Source organism: Thalia democratica, chromosome 8 (assembly GCF_965202585.1).
Source record: "Thalia democratica chromosome 8, ktThaDemo2.hap1.1, whole genome shotgun sequence".
NCBI lineage: Eukaryota > Metazoa > Chordata > Thaliacea > Salpida > Salpidae > Thalia > Thalia democratica.
Window position 1 is genome coordinate 28,124,083 of NC_139172.1, and position 14,232 is coordinate 28,138,314.

At 24.8% G+C, this 14,232-nt stretch overlaps 1 protein-coding gene across 1 annotated transcript; it reads left to right on the forward strand.

The window, feature by feature from the left end:
- The first annotated feature begins 8,604 nt into the window (after positions 1 to 8,604).
- LOC145843104 (elongation factor 1-alpha-like) lies at positions 8,605 to 9,101 on the forward strand. The gene is given in 1 exon segment (XM_082950567.1): positions 8,605 to 9,101. A coding segment is annotated over 1 exon segment (384 nt). The 5' UTR covers positions 8,605 to 8,717.
- The last annotated feature ends 5,131 nt before the right edge of the window (positions 9,102 to 14,232 follow it).

Here is a 14,232-nt window from a genome sequence, read left to right on the forward strand (position 1 = left end):
TTTTATGAACTAAAAAAATTTAATACAGAAAAAATACTCAGCAGCTTACCTATATAAATATTAAAACAGTAAACTAGTAATGTTTAGTAGAACATTTAAAAACGCTGACCATTGGTATTTTTAGACATTTCTTCCAGGACTTCTGATTTTCATCCAGGTTTTTGAAAAAAATAAATTTATTTGTCTTTTTTTAGTAAAATGTTAAACTTAAAATAAAAAAAATGTATTTCAGAATAAAAAATTAAGGAAAAGATACTGTAATGCTACCTTAATATGTTGTATATTTAATAAAACCTAAATAATATAAATTGTCTGTGTATATTAACTACTTATAATGAATTAATAATTTCATTACTATACAAATTATCATTATAAAAATTTATTAAAACTCAAGGAGTTTTCATAGTTTTTGTTTATTATTTCAGTTTATTTACAAAAAAAGTATCAAATTCAGGGTTTTTCAAGGTTAATTTTGCATAAACTTTAAATTAAAGACTATTCAAGCTTAAATATTGACCTGTTAGAAGCACTGAAAGTAGTGATAGAAATTAAAAACAAATATAGTTCTAATTTAAATAAGCTTTTTTTAAGAATTATAATAATTTATGTATTCATAAACAGATTAAAATAGATTTTTACCATATATTTTAGTTTAAAAAGGGCTGAATATATTACTAAACTAATTTCAATGAAATTTTCCTAAGATACATTGCTAGCTTTAAATTATCACGAACTAGAACTTTTTTAGAAATTATACCTCATGTAATACTAACAAAAGAATAACTACTTATTAGTTTTTTTTTTGGAAATCAACAATTTACGAGGTCTGATCAAAGTAGTGGCAACTGTTGATAAAAATTGCAAAAGCAAATAAGCTTAATAGTTCAGTAGAAAAATATGATAGATAAAGTTATTTTACAAAATTTTTAAATAGAAAAAAGTTTAAGCAAATGAATTTTAGACTAATTTCAAAAAAAAATTTCAACCTACTTTTGTATCAAAACAACTTAAATTTAATAATATTAACTTAAAAAAGGCATAAGTTTTTCTTTGTAACATTGTTTTGTTTTATTAAGTAAATATACTAGGTATTTGCAAATAAAAAATAATTTTTAAATGCAATTAAATAGTTCAAGTATAAAAAGCAGTAAAGAGAACTAATTATTTTTTAGCATGCTGAATAAAGTGATACATTTAGGTTAAAAAAATCTTCTGGTTGGCTAATTTATGAAACTTTAACAACAACAAAATAATTTCAATTTTTTGTAATTTAATAACACAAGTTGTTAGAATTAGTTATTGGAACATTAAATTTTTTTAAATCTAGCAGCATTATGTTATTGTTTATCAACTTAATGTTTATTGTTAAATAAATAAACTAACTTGATTTTTCTAAATATATTTTTAAGCAGTGACTAAACAATGTATTTACTAAAAAATATTTATTAAACACAAAAAAAATAATGAGCCTAAAAATATTTACTTATTTTTTTTACTTCAAAAAGTTGTTTTTACTGTTTCCTTTTTCTACCAGCAATACCTCCTGCAATTCGGGCAATGATTTTTAGGAGTAGTTGGAACATCATCTTCAATATCGTAGTCTGAGTAATACTCATATTCATCAGAATCATGCTCGGAACTATCATAGCTGGATTCTGAATATGAGTAATCACTGGAATTGGAATCAGAACTCTCATAGCTAGTCTCAGAGTCAGATTCTGAGTCACTTTGTGTTTCACGTACTTTGTCATTTTCAGATTCATTGTGTTTAGGAGTTTCAGAATCATTCCCATCTGAGTTTCTAAAAGGCTGGAATGAGTTGAATAACTCTGGTAAGTTATACGTTTCAGCATCATTACTACTCAATGATATTTGTCTCGTTGAGTTCACTAAACAATCAATTTCATCTTTTTCTGAAATCGAGGACTCTTCACTTGATTCGTCTGTGCTTGACTCACCGCTTGGTAAATTTATACTACCTTTTTCTGGTTCCAAAGGTTCATTGTCACTTTCTAAGCTTTCATTATGTCTGTTTGTGAACCACTTCGAAATGCACATTTTGTGAAAACAATGTCCGCAAGGCATTCTGCACAGGTACTGACCATCCCTGAAACATTCTTGACAAACTGTGCACTGGGCATCAGCTACAAAATCTTTAGTTTGTTCGTTAAAAGCAAAAGAAAGCTCTTCGATTCTTTCTGGAGATATTCCCTTGCTTACAATGTCATTGGTTCTTCTGGATATTTTCTTAATGAGATCGTTGATAGAGCATTTTGTTTCTTTCCACTTTTCATCCACTACCAAGCAAATGTCTCCAAAACTATCAACTTCACCCTGTTTATCGCAAATATCAGCTTTTGAAAAACATTTTCAATAAACTTCACTTGCTTAAATTCAAAATAAGTGACTAAATATTCAGTAGAACCTACATTAAATTTGTACTTTGACTTGTAGAATTCTAAAAACTTTTCATAATTTAGAAAAGTTTCAAAAGACGAACAGCAAGACTTGTTTCTATTAAAATAGTAAAAAACCATTTTTCTTTCCAAACCAACTCTAGTAAAAATACCTTTGACTTCAGCAAAATTGTGGTTGTTCAAGAAATCAAAAAATTCTAGCCGAACCTCATCAAATTTTATTTTGTAATCATTTCTACTTTCAGGATTTTTTATAATTTGCCTTGCTATTTCATAGAAAAAGTTAACATACTTTTGTAAAACTTTGAAAAACACTGACTCTACAACATTTATCAATTCACTTCTGGTGTTAATACACTTATGGATACCTTTTGTTTCTATCTTTTTATACATTTTTCTGGAAAATTTATTGGTTGTAAAGTTGTTTTAGGTAACATTTTAAACAAAATACTACCAAATAAAAATTGAAAAGTATAACAAGTTTTAACATTGTATATTATTCATAATTAGTTTTGTAGTTTACATTTCAAACACTATATTTACTTGTTGAAGATATTTCAAATTAAATAATACTTACAAAAAACTTAAGTTATTGTAAAGTTTATTTTTATGAGCTCTTGATTTAGTCAAAAAAAATTATGTTTATTTATTTTTTTTGTTATTATATAAAATTGTATCTAACTAGCTAGCTACATAACACTTTTCAAACTTTGACTCTTGTAAAGAAAAAAAATTATTGTCTTTTTTTTATGTTTTGAACTTTTAGCAAACTTTAAATATATTTTTATATAGTAGTTGTAAATTACAGAATTAAAAAAAAACTTTTCTTGCATATTTTATTATCTTACATTTATAATTTATACTAAAATATAACTAAAGTTAAATCAAAGTGCATTCACTTAAAAATGTTATTATGCCAATACACTAAAATCTTTACAAAAATTAATATCAAGAAAATTGTTGTATTCAAATATAAATAAATAAGTACAAGTAAAATTAACAATATGTAAAATTAATAGTATGCAAAAACTTTTCATTTTGAGTTTTAGATTTGTTTTAACTATAAAATATTTTTTTCTAGTACAAAAGCCAAAAAATACAGTTTTTAATTTTAAATGTCATTTATGACAAAAACTGTTGTAACAAACTATGAACTCAATATATATTTGAAACATTAAACTTTATAAATCAACTTTTTACTTGTACAAAACAAAATCAGGTACATTTGAGTATTTTCTCCTAATTCAAGGTTAGCATGTTTGATACTTGTTAAAAGGTTTCACTACAATCTAACTAAAGACTTTTTCAAAGCAATTGTTTTGTACTTCTAGAGGTTGCAAGAAGCCTGTATAACTCAATAGAAGTACATTGATGTGTTTCACACTTGTAAAAATTTAAATCTAAATCAACTTTTTTAGGAGCCACTTTTGCACAAGGGTTCACTATTGCACAAAGGATCATTTTTGCAAACAGGGTCTTTTTTGAGTAAATAAAATATATAAAATAAAAAGAAAATAAATTGTAAAAATAAATCCAAGAAAAAAATTCATTAATAAAAATTCTAAAAAAAGTTACTAATCTAGGGTAAGGGTTAGTGGTAACAGTGATAGAACAAATTAAAAATAAAATATTACAAAAAAAAACTGAAAAAAAAAATAATTAAAGAAAAAAGAGATAAACAAAAATTTACTTACCGAGGTAGGGTTAGGGGTAACTGTATAAAATATTTACACATAATTAATATAAAATATTATTCAAAAAAAAATCAGGAAAATTACAAAAATTATAAAAATATTAAAAAACAAAAAATAAATTAATTTAAAAGTTTACCGACCGAGGGTAAGGGTTTGGAGTAATAGTAATAGTAATAATAAAAAATTATCAACCTGTGCAAAAGTGTTTTCGTGCAAAAGTATACCCTTGTGCAAAAGTTACACCCACCACTAAAAAAGTATACAGCTAACAGTTATTTTCAGAAAGTATTGAAACACAATAACTTTTTGTTTAAAGTAAGTTAATTATATATACTTTTTTAAAAAACATTCAACATGTTTTCCACACATGTATAACAAACTATTTTTGTTCTTTAAAACTAAAAAAAGCAAAATTATCAAATAGTAAAAATAGATATAACTAAATAAGTCAGTTACTTTTTCACCAGTACTTTTAACTGCTTTTTTAACAAGTTGGGTTATAGTATAACATAAAACAACTTGTAAAGCAACAAACTAACATTGTTATGAAAATTATGCTAACAAAATATACCAATTAGAAATATTACTACTGTTCATAAACTCATCTTAGCATACTTCACTTTAAAATAACATTGTTATTGTAATTTATTAGAAATTTTATCAAGAACATTGAATCATTCTTAGTTGTACAAAACTTATTTTACTTTAAAAGCAATGACTTAAAAATCTTAATAAAATATTTTTTTTATTTTTATTTAAGAAACAGCAAAAAGAATTAAAAAAGTAAGTAATTCAAACCTAATTACTTATAAATAATCTGAAATGCTACTTGTTTAACTTTAAAAAGCCAGCCTTTGTCAGTCAATTTTTTTTTACTTAAAGTAATAAGTGCCACAAAATAAAATGCTGTTAATAAATCATGTACAGTAATAAAAAATATTATTTTTTTTATTCTTTAAAACTAGAATAAGATTTTAAAAACAACCTAAATAGCCTGAACTGTGGACAAAAACATCAAACAAGCTGGAGTTTTCTAAATGGTCTGTTAATAAATCATTAAGGTACAAATTGGCCTTCAAGTTCATAATTATATAAACTTTTCCTCTGATTTATTTTGTAAAAGAACTTTTTACATAGTTTTTAAATTTAGTTACTAAAATTTAGAAGAACCTTGCATCATATATTCCAATATATTTTCAAATAGGTGGATTTTTTTTCCTGTGCTAAAACACTTAGAAGTGAAGTTTTATAAGTTTTCTATAACTTACTACAATTTTAAACTAATTAAAATGAATAATTATTTATATAAATTTAACATATGAAAACATGAAGTAAGCATTGCTTTTTAAAAGAAAACCTTAACTTAAAAGGTTAGATAGTACTTAATTAAAAATTAACTTTAAAATTTATAATGTAATTTAAAGTAATAAATAACTCAAAAAAGTTATACCACATAAATCACATATACAGGGTTACAAAAGAGTTTTCAGTGAATTTCTTACAGACTTTGTGGATTTCTTCAAGGTTTTCAAAAAACAATTTTTTGGCCTATTATTAGTAAAAAACTAAACTTAAGGTAGTAGAAGTGTATTTAAGCACTGACGAGGTCTTTGACCAAAACTGAGTTTGCATTAAAAAGTCTTTTTAGAATTAAATAAATAAATTATTTCTCCTCTAGAAATTGAGATCTTTTTATTTGTGCTGTAATGAACTGCTGCAAATTTCTTGCACTATTCATTGTTGAATGCTGAATATTAAGAGAATATTTAGAGCTTGCTGCAGTTATGAGAAATGAGGCTTAAAATCAATGATGCAAAATTACAGTTTAAATAAATGATGCAACATTTCATCAAAACATAACAGTTACATTTTGATGTGAGCAGTTAGTTTGTGTGTGTGTGCAGCTGAAGCAACAACTGAAGTTTAAACTACTACAAGACTAATTGATATTTTAGTGTGTAATTGTAAGTTTTGTTTAGATATAAAGTTAAAGTTAAATTGTATGTTAACTGCTTAAAATAATTTGAGGTAAACTTAAAAGTTTAAAAGTTATTAAATCTTTTATAGTTTTATTGCTCACTAAAAGTTTTATTTAATATTTAGTTTATTGTTTTAAGTGTTTTGAAATGAGCATAAATTTTACCAGTTCTTAAGGTGCTTTATAACTTACTCACTAAAACTTGGTTTATTATTCATTTGCACTTTTACCAAGTGATTTATAAAGTTTTAAAAGCAATTTATGTTTTTTAATATTTTGCTTGTATTTCTTTGTGGTTCTTTTGGTATAATAGATACGTCACCAAAACTGTCTTGTCTGATTATATGAAGTAGTCTAGGGTAGCTTAAAGTATTTGATAGATAAAATCCACTGATAAGTTTTAAGTTAGCACAAAATTATTTTACATTAATTATGTCCAACCTAAGTAATATAAATGAGAAGTTGCCTGCAGCAGGTCCTACGCATAAGTGTGCTAAAAAGTCACCCAGCCTGCAAGAAAAAAATAAGCAAAAAGGTAAAGCTGACAACCTACCACAAAACGTCATTTAAACCCAACTGAGGCTTTAAATGTTGGCCAACCAACATCCTCAGCTCACAGTGTTTGAAAAATCAAAATGGATAATAGTAATAAAAGTTTCTTAAATAATATAACAACATTTAAAAGATACTTTTAAAGCTACATAAAATATGTTTTTTTATGAAAAAAATGTTTAAAGAAACAAAAAATTATCTTTTAATAGATTTATCATATCAAATAGAATTTTGTTACATTTATATCATAAAAGTTTAAAATTTCAGTTTTTTCAAGATTTGTTTTTAAAATTTCTGAAACTCAAGGTTTTCCAGGACTTCAAAGTTTTTGGTAACCCTGCATTTTAAAAGTATTTACAGTAATACTAAGTAAAAAACAACTAATATTCTAGTCATAGTATTTATTCTTTAGGTTTTAATTAAAAACATATAACAAAAAGATTTGGTAATTACCTAGCATGATGTCTACAAATATCGAAGTGATATTATACAATGCTTTTCTTTTCAGTTGCTATAAGATTTTGAAACTTATTATCTGAAAGTTCATCTTTGATTTTAGTCTAAAAATAATTAGAATTTTTTGTAGTTTGGGAAAAGAAATATGATATACAATTACAATCTCTTACTTAAAAGTCATTATCTTATTTAAATTTTAAATAACTAAATATTTATTCAATCATTTGTATATATTTTTTAAAGCATGTTACCTTTTTAGACATTTACACAAAAAACATTGAATTTATAGACTAAAGTTAGGGTTAAAAAAAACATCAAACATTATACAATTACAGTTCGATATTGGTGCAACATCATACTAGGTAATTACCAAAAAAATTTCATACAATAAAGTAAAACTTATAAAATATCTGCTAAAACTGACTGATTTAATTTAAAAACTTTATACTAAGCTTACTAACTATTCACTATATGCCAAATCTTCTTAATAAAATTTATTTTACACAGTCTAGTCTGAATGTTGCAAGCAAAATTTATTTTGCTAAGGTTATTTTTGATGAAATACTATAACTAGTACTTTATATTTTTTAATTAGCATACTAAATTCAATTTGATTTAAATACTTTTAAATAGTTTTCTGATTACAAGTATAGAGGACAAAAGTATAAAGTGGTATGTTTGTATTTAATAAACCATATTTAATAATAAAAACTATATTAATTTATGATAAATTTACCAACACTTTTAATAGTTTTAAAGAAACAACAACTTTACAAAATTATATTAAAGGTCCATTAAAAGATTTAAGTCAAAAAAATAGTTCTTTATTCAACTACCACTTTTCTCAAGATTTTTAAACAAAACCAGTGTCGCAGAATTTTGTTAGAATTTATATATATCATTCTTATAAGATTTTTTCAAAGTGTATCTACCCGCAAGATAACTGCTAGCTAGTTTACATAGATATATGTCAGAAATGCACAAAAGGAAACTTTTGCACTGGTTAAAACAAATTTTTGTTTAATACTATTTTTATTAGTGTTTTTTTTACTCTCCTGCAAAATTGTAATTTGTGCAAAGTTATCACTAGTGAAAAATGACACTTTGTGCAAAACTGACCTGTCTAGGCTGTAGTACAGATTAGTGATTTTAATTTGTAGTCGTTCTAGATTGTTGCTTGTGTTTTGTTAGTGTTTTGCAAAGTGTGCATGGTATAAAGCATACAAATTAGTTTAAAATCACATAATGTAACTTTATATTATTACAATTATATTAATTATTAAAAATTTCCTTACAACTACGCATGAAGGATAACTAAATTTAAAAAAACTCCTGTGTTTTCTTCAAATTTTTATTATTATTTTTAGTTACATTAAGAAAATATAGTTTTCTAGTTTGAATAACTTTGTAAAAAGTGTTAAATGAAATCATTAAAAAATTTCATGGTAGAAAAACATCAGATTGACTCTACTCTCTTCAATGATAAACGTTTTTAGAAAATAGTCTACCACCACTGGACATCTTATCTACAAATGTGGAGAAATTGACAAGCGTACCATTGAAAAATTCGAAAAAGAAGCAGCTGAGAAAGGTAAGGGATCCTTCAAGTATGCTTGGGTTATGGACGAATTGAAAGCTGAGTGTGAACGTGGTATTACCATTGATATTGCTCTCTGGAAATTTGAAACCTAAAAATACCATGTCACCATCATTGATGCCCCAGGACACAGAGATTTCATCAAGAACATGATTACTGGTACCTCCCAGGCCAATTTTGGTGTCTTGATTGTTGCTGCTAGTGTTGGTGAAATTGAAGCTGGTATTTCAAAGAATGGACAAACTTGTGAGCACGCTCTCCTTGCCTACACCTTGGGTGTCAAGCAACTTATTGTTGTTGTCAACAAGATGGACTCCACTGAGCCTAAATACTCTGGTGACAGTTTCAACAAAACCAAAAAAAAAAATCAAAAAATTACTACAATTTCTGCAAAACGTTTAATTTGAAATCCTCTTTTAACAAGTTTACAAAACTTATTCTTATTCAATCAGGCTAAGTATATGGCATGTCTACATGGCTATCTTTACATGAAAAAAGCTGTCAGGTTCTACAGTGGCAATGAAAATGGAAAATAAACCCTTGCAAACAAAATTCTGCAATCATAGTTCTCAATGTACAATGATGATAGCAGGGTTGCTAAATGTTTTTGGCAAGCTTTCTCCAGGTTTTCATAATTTCGTCTGAGTTTTTAAAAGTACACATTTCTAGGTGTATTTCTAGTTTAAAGTTAAGTTTAAGGTAAGAAACTATGATAAATAGTATAAAAACATTCAAAAGATAATGTAAAGCTACTTTAAATAAGTTTATTAATAAATAAATAAAAATTGATGATGACTAAATATTTTGTTTATATGATAGATTTTTTGTGTCAAATCAAAACTTTACTACTGAACATGTTAAAATTGTAAGAAACTCCAGGTTTTTCCAGACTTCTTTTTAATGACTTAAATTTAAGGGTTTTCCAGGTCTTTTAGCCTAAATTGTCAAATTTCAGGTATATAGGTTTAATAACAACCCTGTAGTAGTGGTCACACATAAAAAAAATTTACAACTATAAATAAAGATTTGAAAATTAAAAACAAACACACTGAATTAAGGAAATGGTTTAAATTAACATGAGTTTTACAAAAAAAAAATAAACATGCCTGACTTTTATAAAAAATCTCAAAAAAGTTCAACTTTGCCTGTAGTGCATGTATGGCAAATTGGTTAGTTGTATAAAATAAAGTTTAAAAATTCTATACACACCGATTTATTCACCATGCATCTTTAAAAAAAACTTTTTTGTTATTATGCAATACAAAATACTAATTGCTTTTATATTAACAGTTTAAGTAAGTTAATTATTTATAAACAGCAATTTGTTTTAAACTTGATGGAAACCATTCAGAAGAATAGAAACTAGTAGATTAAATTAGGGTATTTACCTACGATAGAAAGCATGTTAAAACAAACTAAGATGTCTGCTGGAACTAGACTTGTTTGGTATTTGTCTTTTTAATTTAAAGTGAAGGTCACATACAATGCAAGCTTTTTCAAGAAAGTTATGAGTTTATTTCGAAAAGTTATGTTGATTTTATATAATTCTCGATATAAAATGAAATTGTATTTACAGTTTGTATTAATAATACATCAAAACCTCATTATAATTTTTCAAATGTTTTTTCCAAAAGTCAAAACCATTCGATTTTCGAATCGTTTGTTATAAACTTTAACAGAAAAATTTAATAATAAAGAAAAAACTATTTAAATGACAAATAGTTTATTAACTCCATGTTTTTTTTCCGATTAAAAACAAAAATATATACTTTATTTGTACTTTATCGATCGATTCATTCGGAGTTCGGAGTTCGAACTAAACCCACCGTTTTGTTTTAAATTTTGATATAGAATTGTATTTGAAGTAATTTTTTTTTCTGCTTGTTAATTAACAAAATAACTAAAACTCTTTCAATTTTTCAAAAAACAATTAGTAAAAGATTAAAAATTTCATAAACTTTTTTTTTAATAACTCCTGTTTTAATAAATAAAATAATAATGCTGCTTAGAGTAGTAATATAACAACGTTTTGTCAATGTTAATCAAAGTTCACAGAGTATGTTAAAAACATGTATTCAAATATATGTCATAAAATTTAATGTAACTATAATGTTTCTTTTTACAATATAAAGTTAACAACATGCATCTAGGTCTCATCTCATCTAAAACTAACTTTGAATACTTTATTAAAATGTCGAATAATATTAAGCAATCGATTTATTGCCACAATTTTACGTATAAAAGACACTACAAGTTTTTTATTTTTTATAGTTTGATACATTTAACATTATTTAAATCAATTTTTAGTCTAAATGGCTCAAAAGAAACAAAAAGTTTGATGTAATTTTTTTATATTTTATAATATATATAAGTTTAATGAAATAACTAGCTCTATGAAAAGTTATAGAAAGTTAATCCTACATCTATAAAAACTCATTTTAATAACTACTTTATACTAAATTAAAGCATATCATATACCTTCTATTATTGTTTTTAGAATTGAAATTTTAGCTTATTACCTAAAACATACAAATCAGTTTTTCAAATACTGTTTATTCTATAAATTTGTTCGTATAACATAACGAATTTAAATATTGTTCTTAAATCAAAAAAAGGTTTTGACAATTTTTCTTTGGCTGCTTATTTTTCATAATGGGATAAATTAATTTTATACAGACTCTCACTGTTGCATGCATTAACTGTTTTTAAAATTCATGCAGTTTTTGTACTAAATTGACTTAAAATTATGAACTATAACATTGAATACAAATCCACAACATAACTTACTAAAGTAGTTTACTTAGTATGTTCATTTACACATAAGTTTATATAAATTTAGTAGTTTTTGTACGAAAAAGTTTTTTTTTGTTTTTTTGTTCTGAAAACTTGGAAAAAGTCTTATTAAATTTTTTTTTTTCCTGAAAAGCCGTTTATTGGCTGACCTTTATTTTGAAGCTGGTTTTACTTTACTTTTAAACTTAGCTATTTATATGGTTACTAGGTTTTTATAATTTTTGTTATAAAAATGTACATTTTTACGAACAATGTGAACTTTGAGTACAAGTTTAAGGACCAAACACAACTTTTTAACTGTTTGAATATCAAAAAAAAGTTAAAAATAATTATCTTAATTTAAAAAAAAAATATGTTATAACAATCTTAAATGGTCAAAATAATGAGCATTCCTGTTTATTTTAAAGTACAAACCCATAAATTCATATGCAACAACATAATCTATTTGGTTTGTTTATTTTACCATTAAAAGTTTAAGCAACACACATTTTATCATAATTATTTGATTTTATTAATTATGATAAAAATTTATGTTATTTATCAATTATTAATGTATGACATTATGGAAGTTACATTTAAACTGTTATTGAAAGATGTCATTTTGACTAAAATATAATGTTGTATCATTCAAAAAATACATTCAATGTTGTCACGGACAAGGCGTTATTATAGTTTATAGAGCACTTAATGTATTTGGTCCTAGGACCAGGTGCACAAAGAACCTTTTTGTTATTAAGTCACACACCACTGATACATAAAAATGTTTTGTCCAGGACTTAATTAGTTAATAGGTATCAGTAGTGTGTGACTCATAACCAAAAGGTTCTTCTTGCACCATGTCCTAGAACTTAAAAATTTAAGCAATTTACAATAATATTCTTGATTAGGCTTTTAATATAATACATAGTTTTTAGTTTGAAGAAGCAATGCAGACAAAGTTAGAAAGTTACTTTTATGATGTTGTGGTTGTTAAGTGTTAATAGTTAAAATTTAAAATAGCAGTTTCTATTAAACCAAACAATTTTGAAATTTTTAAGAACAAAAAACCAATAATAATATTGTATTGAAAATTTTATGGAGTCTGCTTTATAGAATCATACTAAAAAATAACTTATTGCTATCAAACTATAGTCTATTATTTACACCACATCATTTTCAATCTTTTAGTTTGATTTAAACTTTTTCACTATTCATGTTGCACTTAATTTTTTTTGAACCATGGCCTGCATTACTTAAATTTCTATTTAATGCATGTTTGCATGCAAACTTAATAGAGGTGACAAAAAATTTTTTGTTTGAAAATATTTTAATTGAGTAAAAAAGATTATGTTCTGCTAACAGTTTAAAAATATTACTTATTAAGTATTTAAAGTTATAAATAAGTCTTAAAATAAATCAAGGTTTAGATATGTAGACGGGTTGCCACTTTTTTAAAAATGACAAAGGTTGCCATTTTTGAAATCCTTATGATGACTCAGGCTAGTTTGAATTTAAAAAATCTAAGTAAGACTCGAGCTAGTTTGTTTTTATATATAAAAAAGAATCAGGACTGTTTTAAGAGTTTTTTTCAAAGTATCAGTTGTTTTATAGATCTTAAATAACATTTAGTTGTTTCAGTATTCTGATGTTATATAACCAATTTTGTTCAAATAATAGGTTTTTATTATTTATAATAAGTATTTTAATCCTATCAAAAGTAATTAAATTTTAAGTTATGCTTAACTTTAGGTGATCATGCTTTGGTTCAATATAAAGGAATTGTTCTTCTATGTTTTCAATGATTTTCAATTTTATTTTGAAAGTTATACGTAATATTTATTCATATTACTGAATTTAATTTTAGCAGGCACCTTAGGCCACTCTTTAAATGTATATAGAAGTGTCATTTCAAAAATTCAATTTTTAAACTTTTTTGTATTCTTTTAGTACTATGGTCTATGTATGTCACATATTGGTGTGAAGTAAGTACAAAAATTAATTCGTTTTGTTAGACTGTATTTAACTCTAACAGTATTGTCATTTCAACTTAGTGTTATTTCAAATTATGTTTTACATTATTAGACAAATTAAAAAAATATTTTGATAACAAAACGAGTATACTAAAGTTGACAACAATATGTAACTTCTATAAAACATAATATTGAAAGAAAAAAAAAAGTTTAAGTGTTGCATTGCTGAAATCACACTGTTATATACAGTTGAAGAGTCACCTAAGGTGCCAGCTAAAATTACATTCAGTAATATAAGTACATAAGCAGGGCTTCGCCCTTATGTATTTCTTTTCAATAAAAAATTGAAAATAGGGCTGAAAAATTCCTGTATATTGAACCAAAAGGTGCTCACCTAAAGTTATACATAACAAGTTTTGAAAGTAATAATTATTACTAAAACAATTTAAAGTTACTAAGCACAGTTTTTGGTCACTCAGGTTAGTTTTTAAAAAAAGAGAAAACCTTTGTAGTACTAACTAATGTAATCAGGGTTTCCACTTTACCTGGAAAAACCTTGAAAAACCTGGAATCTGACAATTTAGGCAAGAAAAACCTAGAATTTTAACAATGTTCACATGTTTAGTAGTAAAACTTCAATTTGAATCAAAAAATCTATTATATAAATAAAAAAAAAATGTTATTATCAAACTTTTTTTATTAAAAAACATATTCAAAGTAGTTTTACATTATCTTTTCAATGTTTTTATACTATTTAACACAGTTTATAACCTTTAACTTAACTCTAAACTATAAA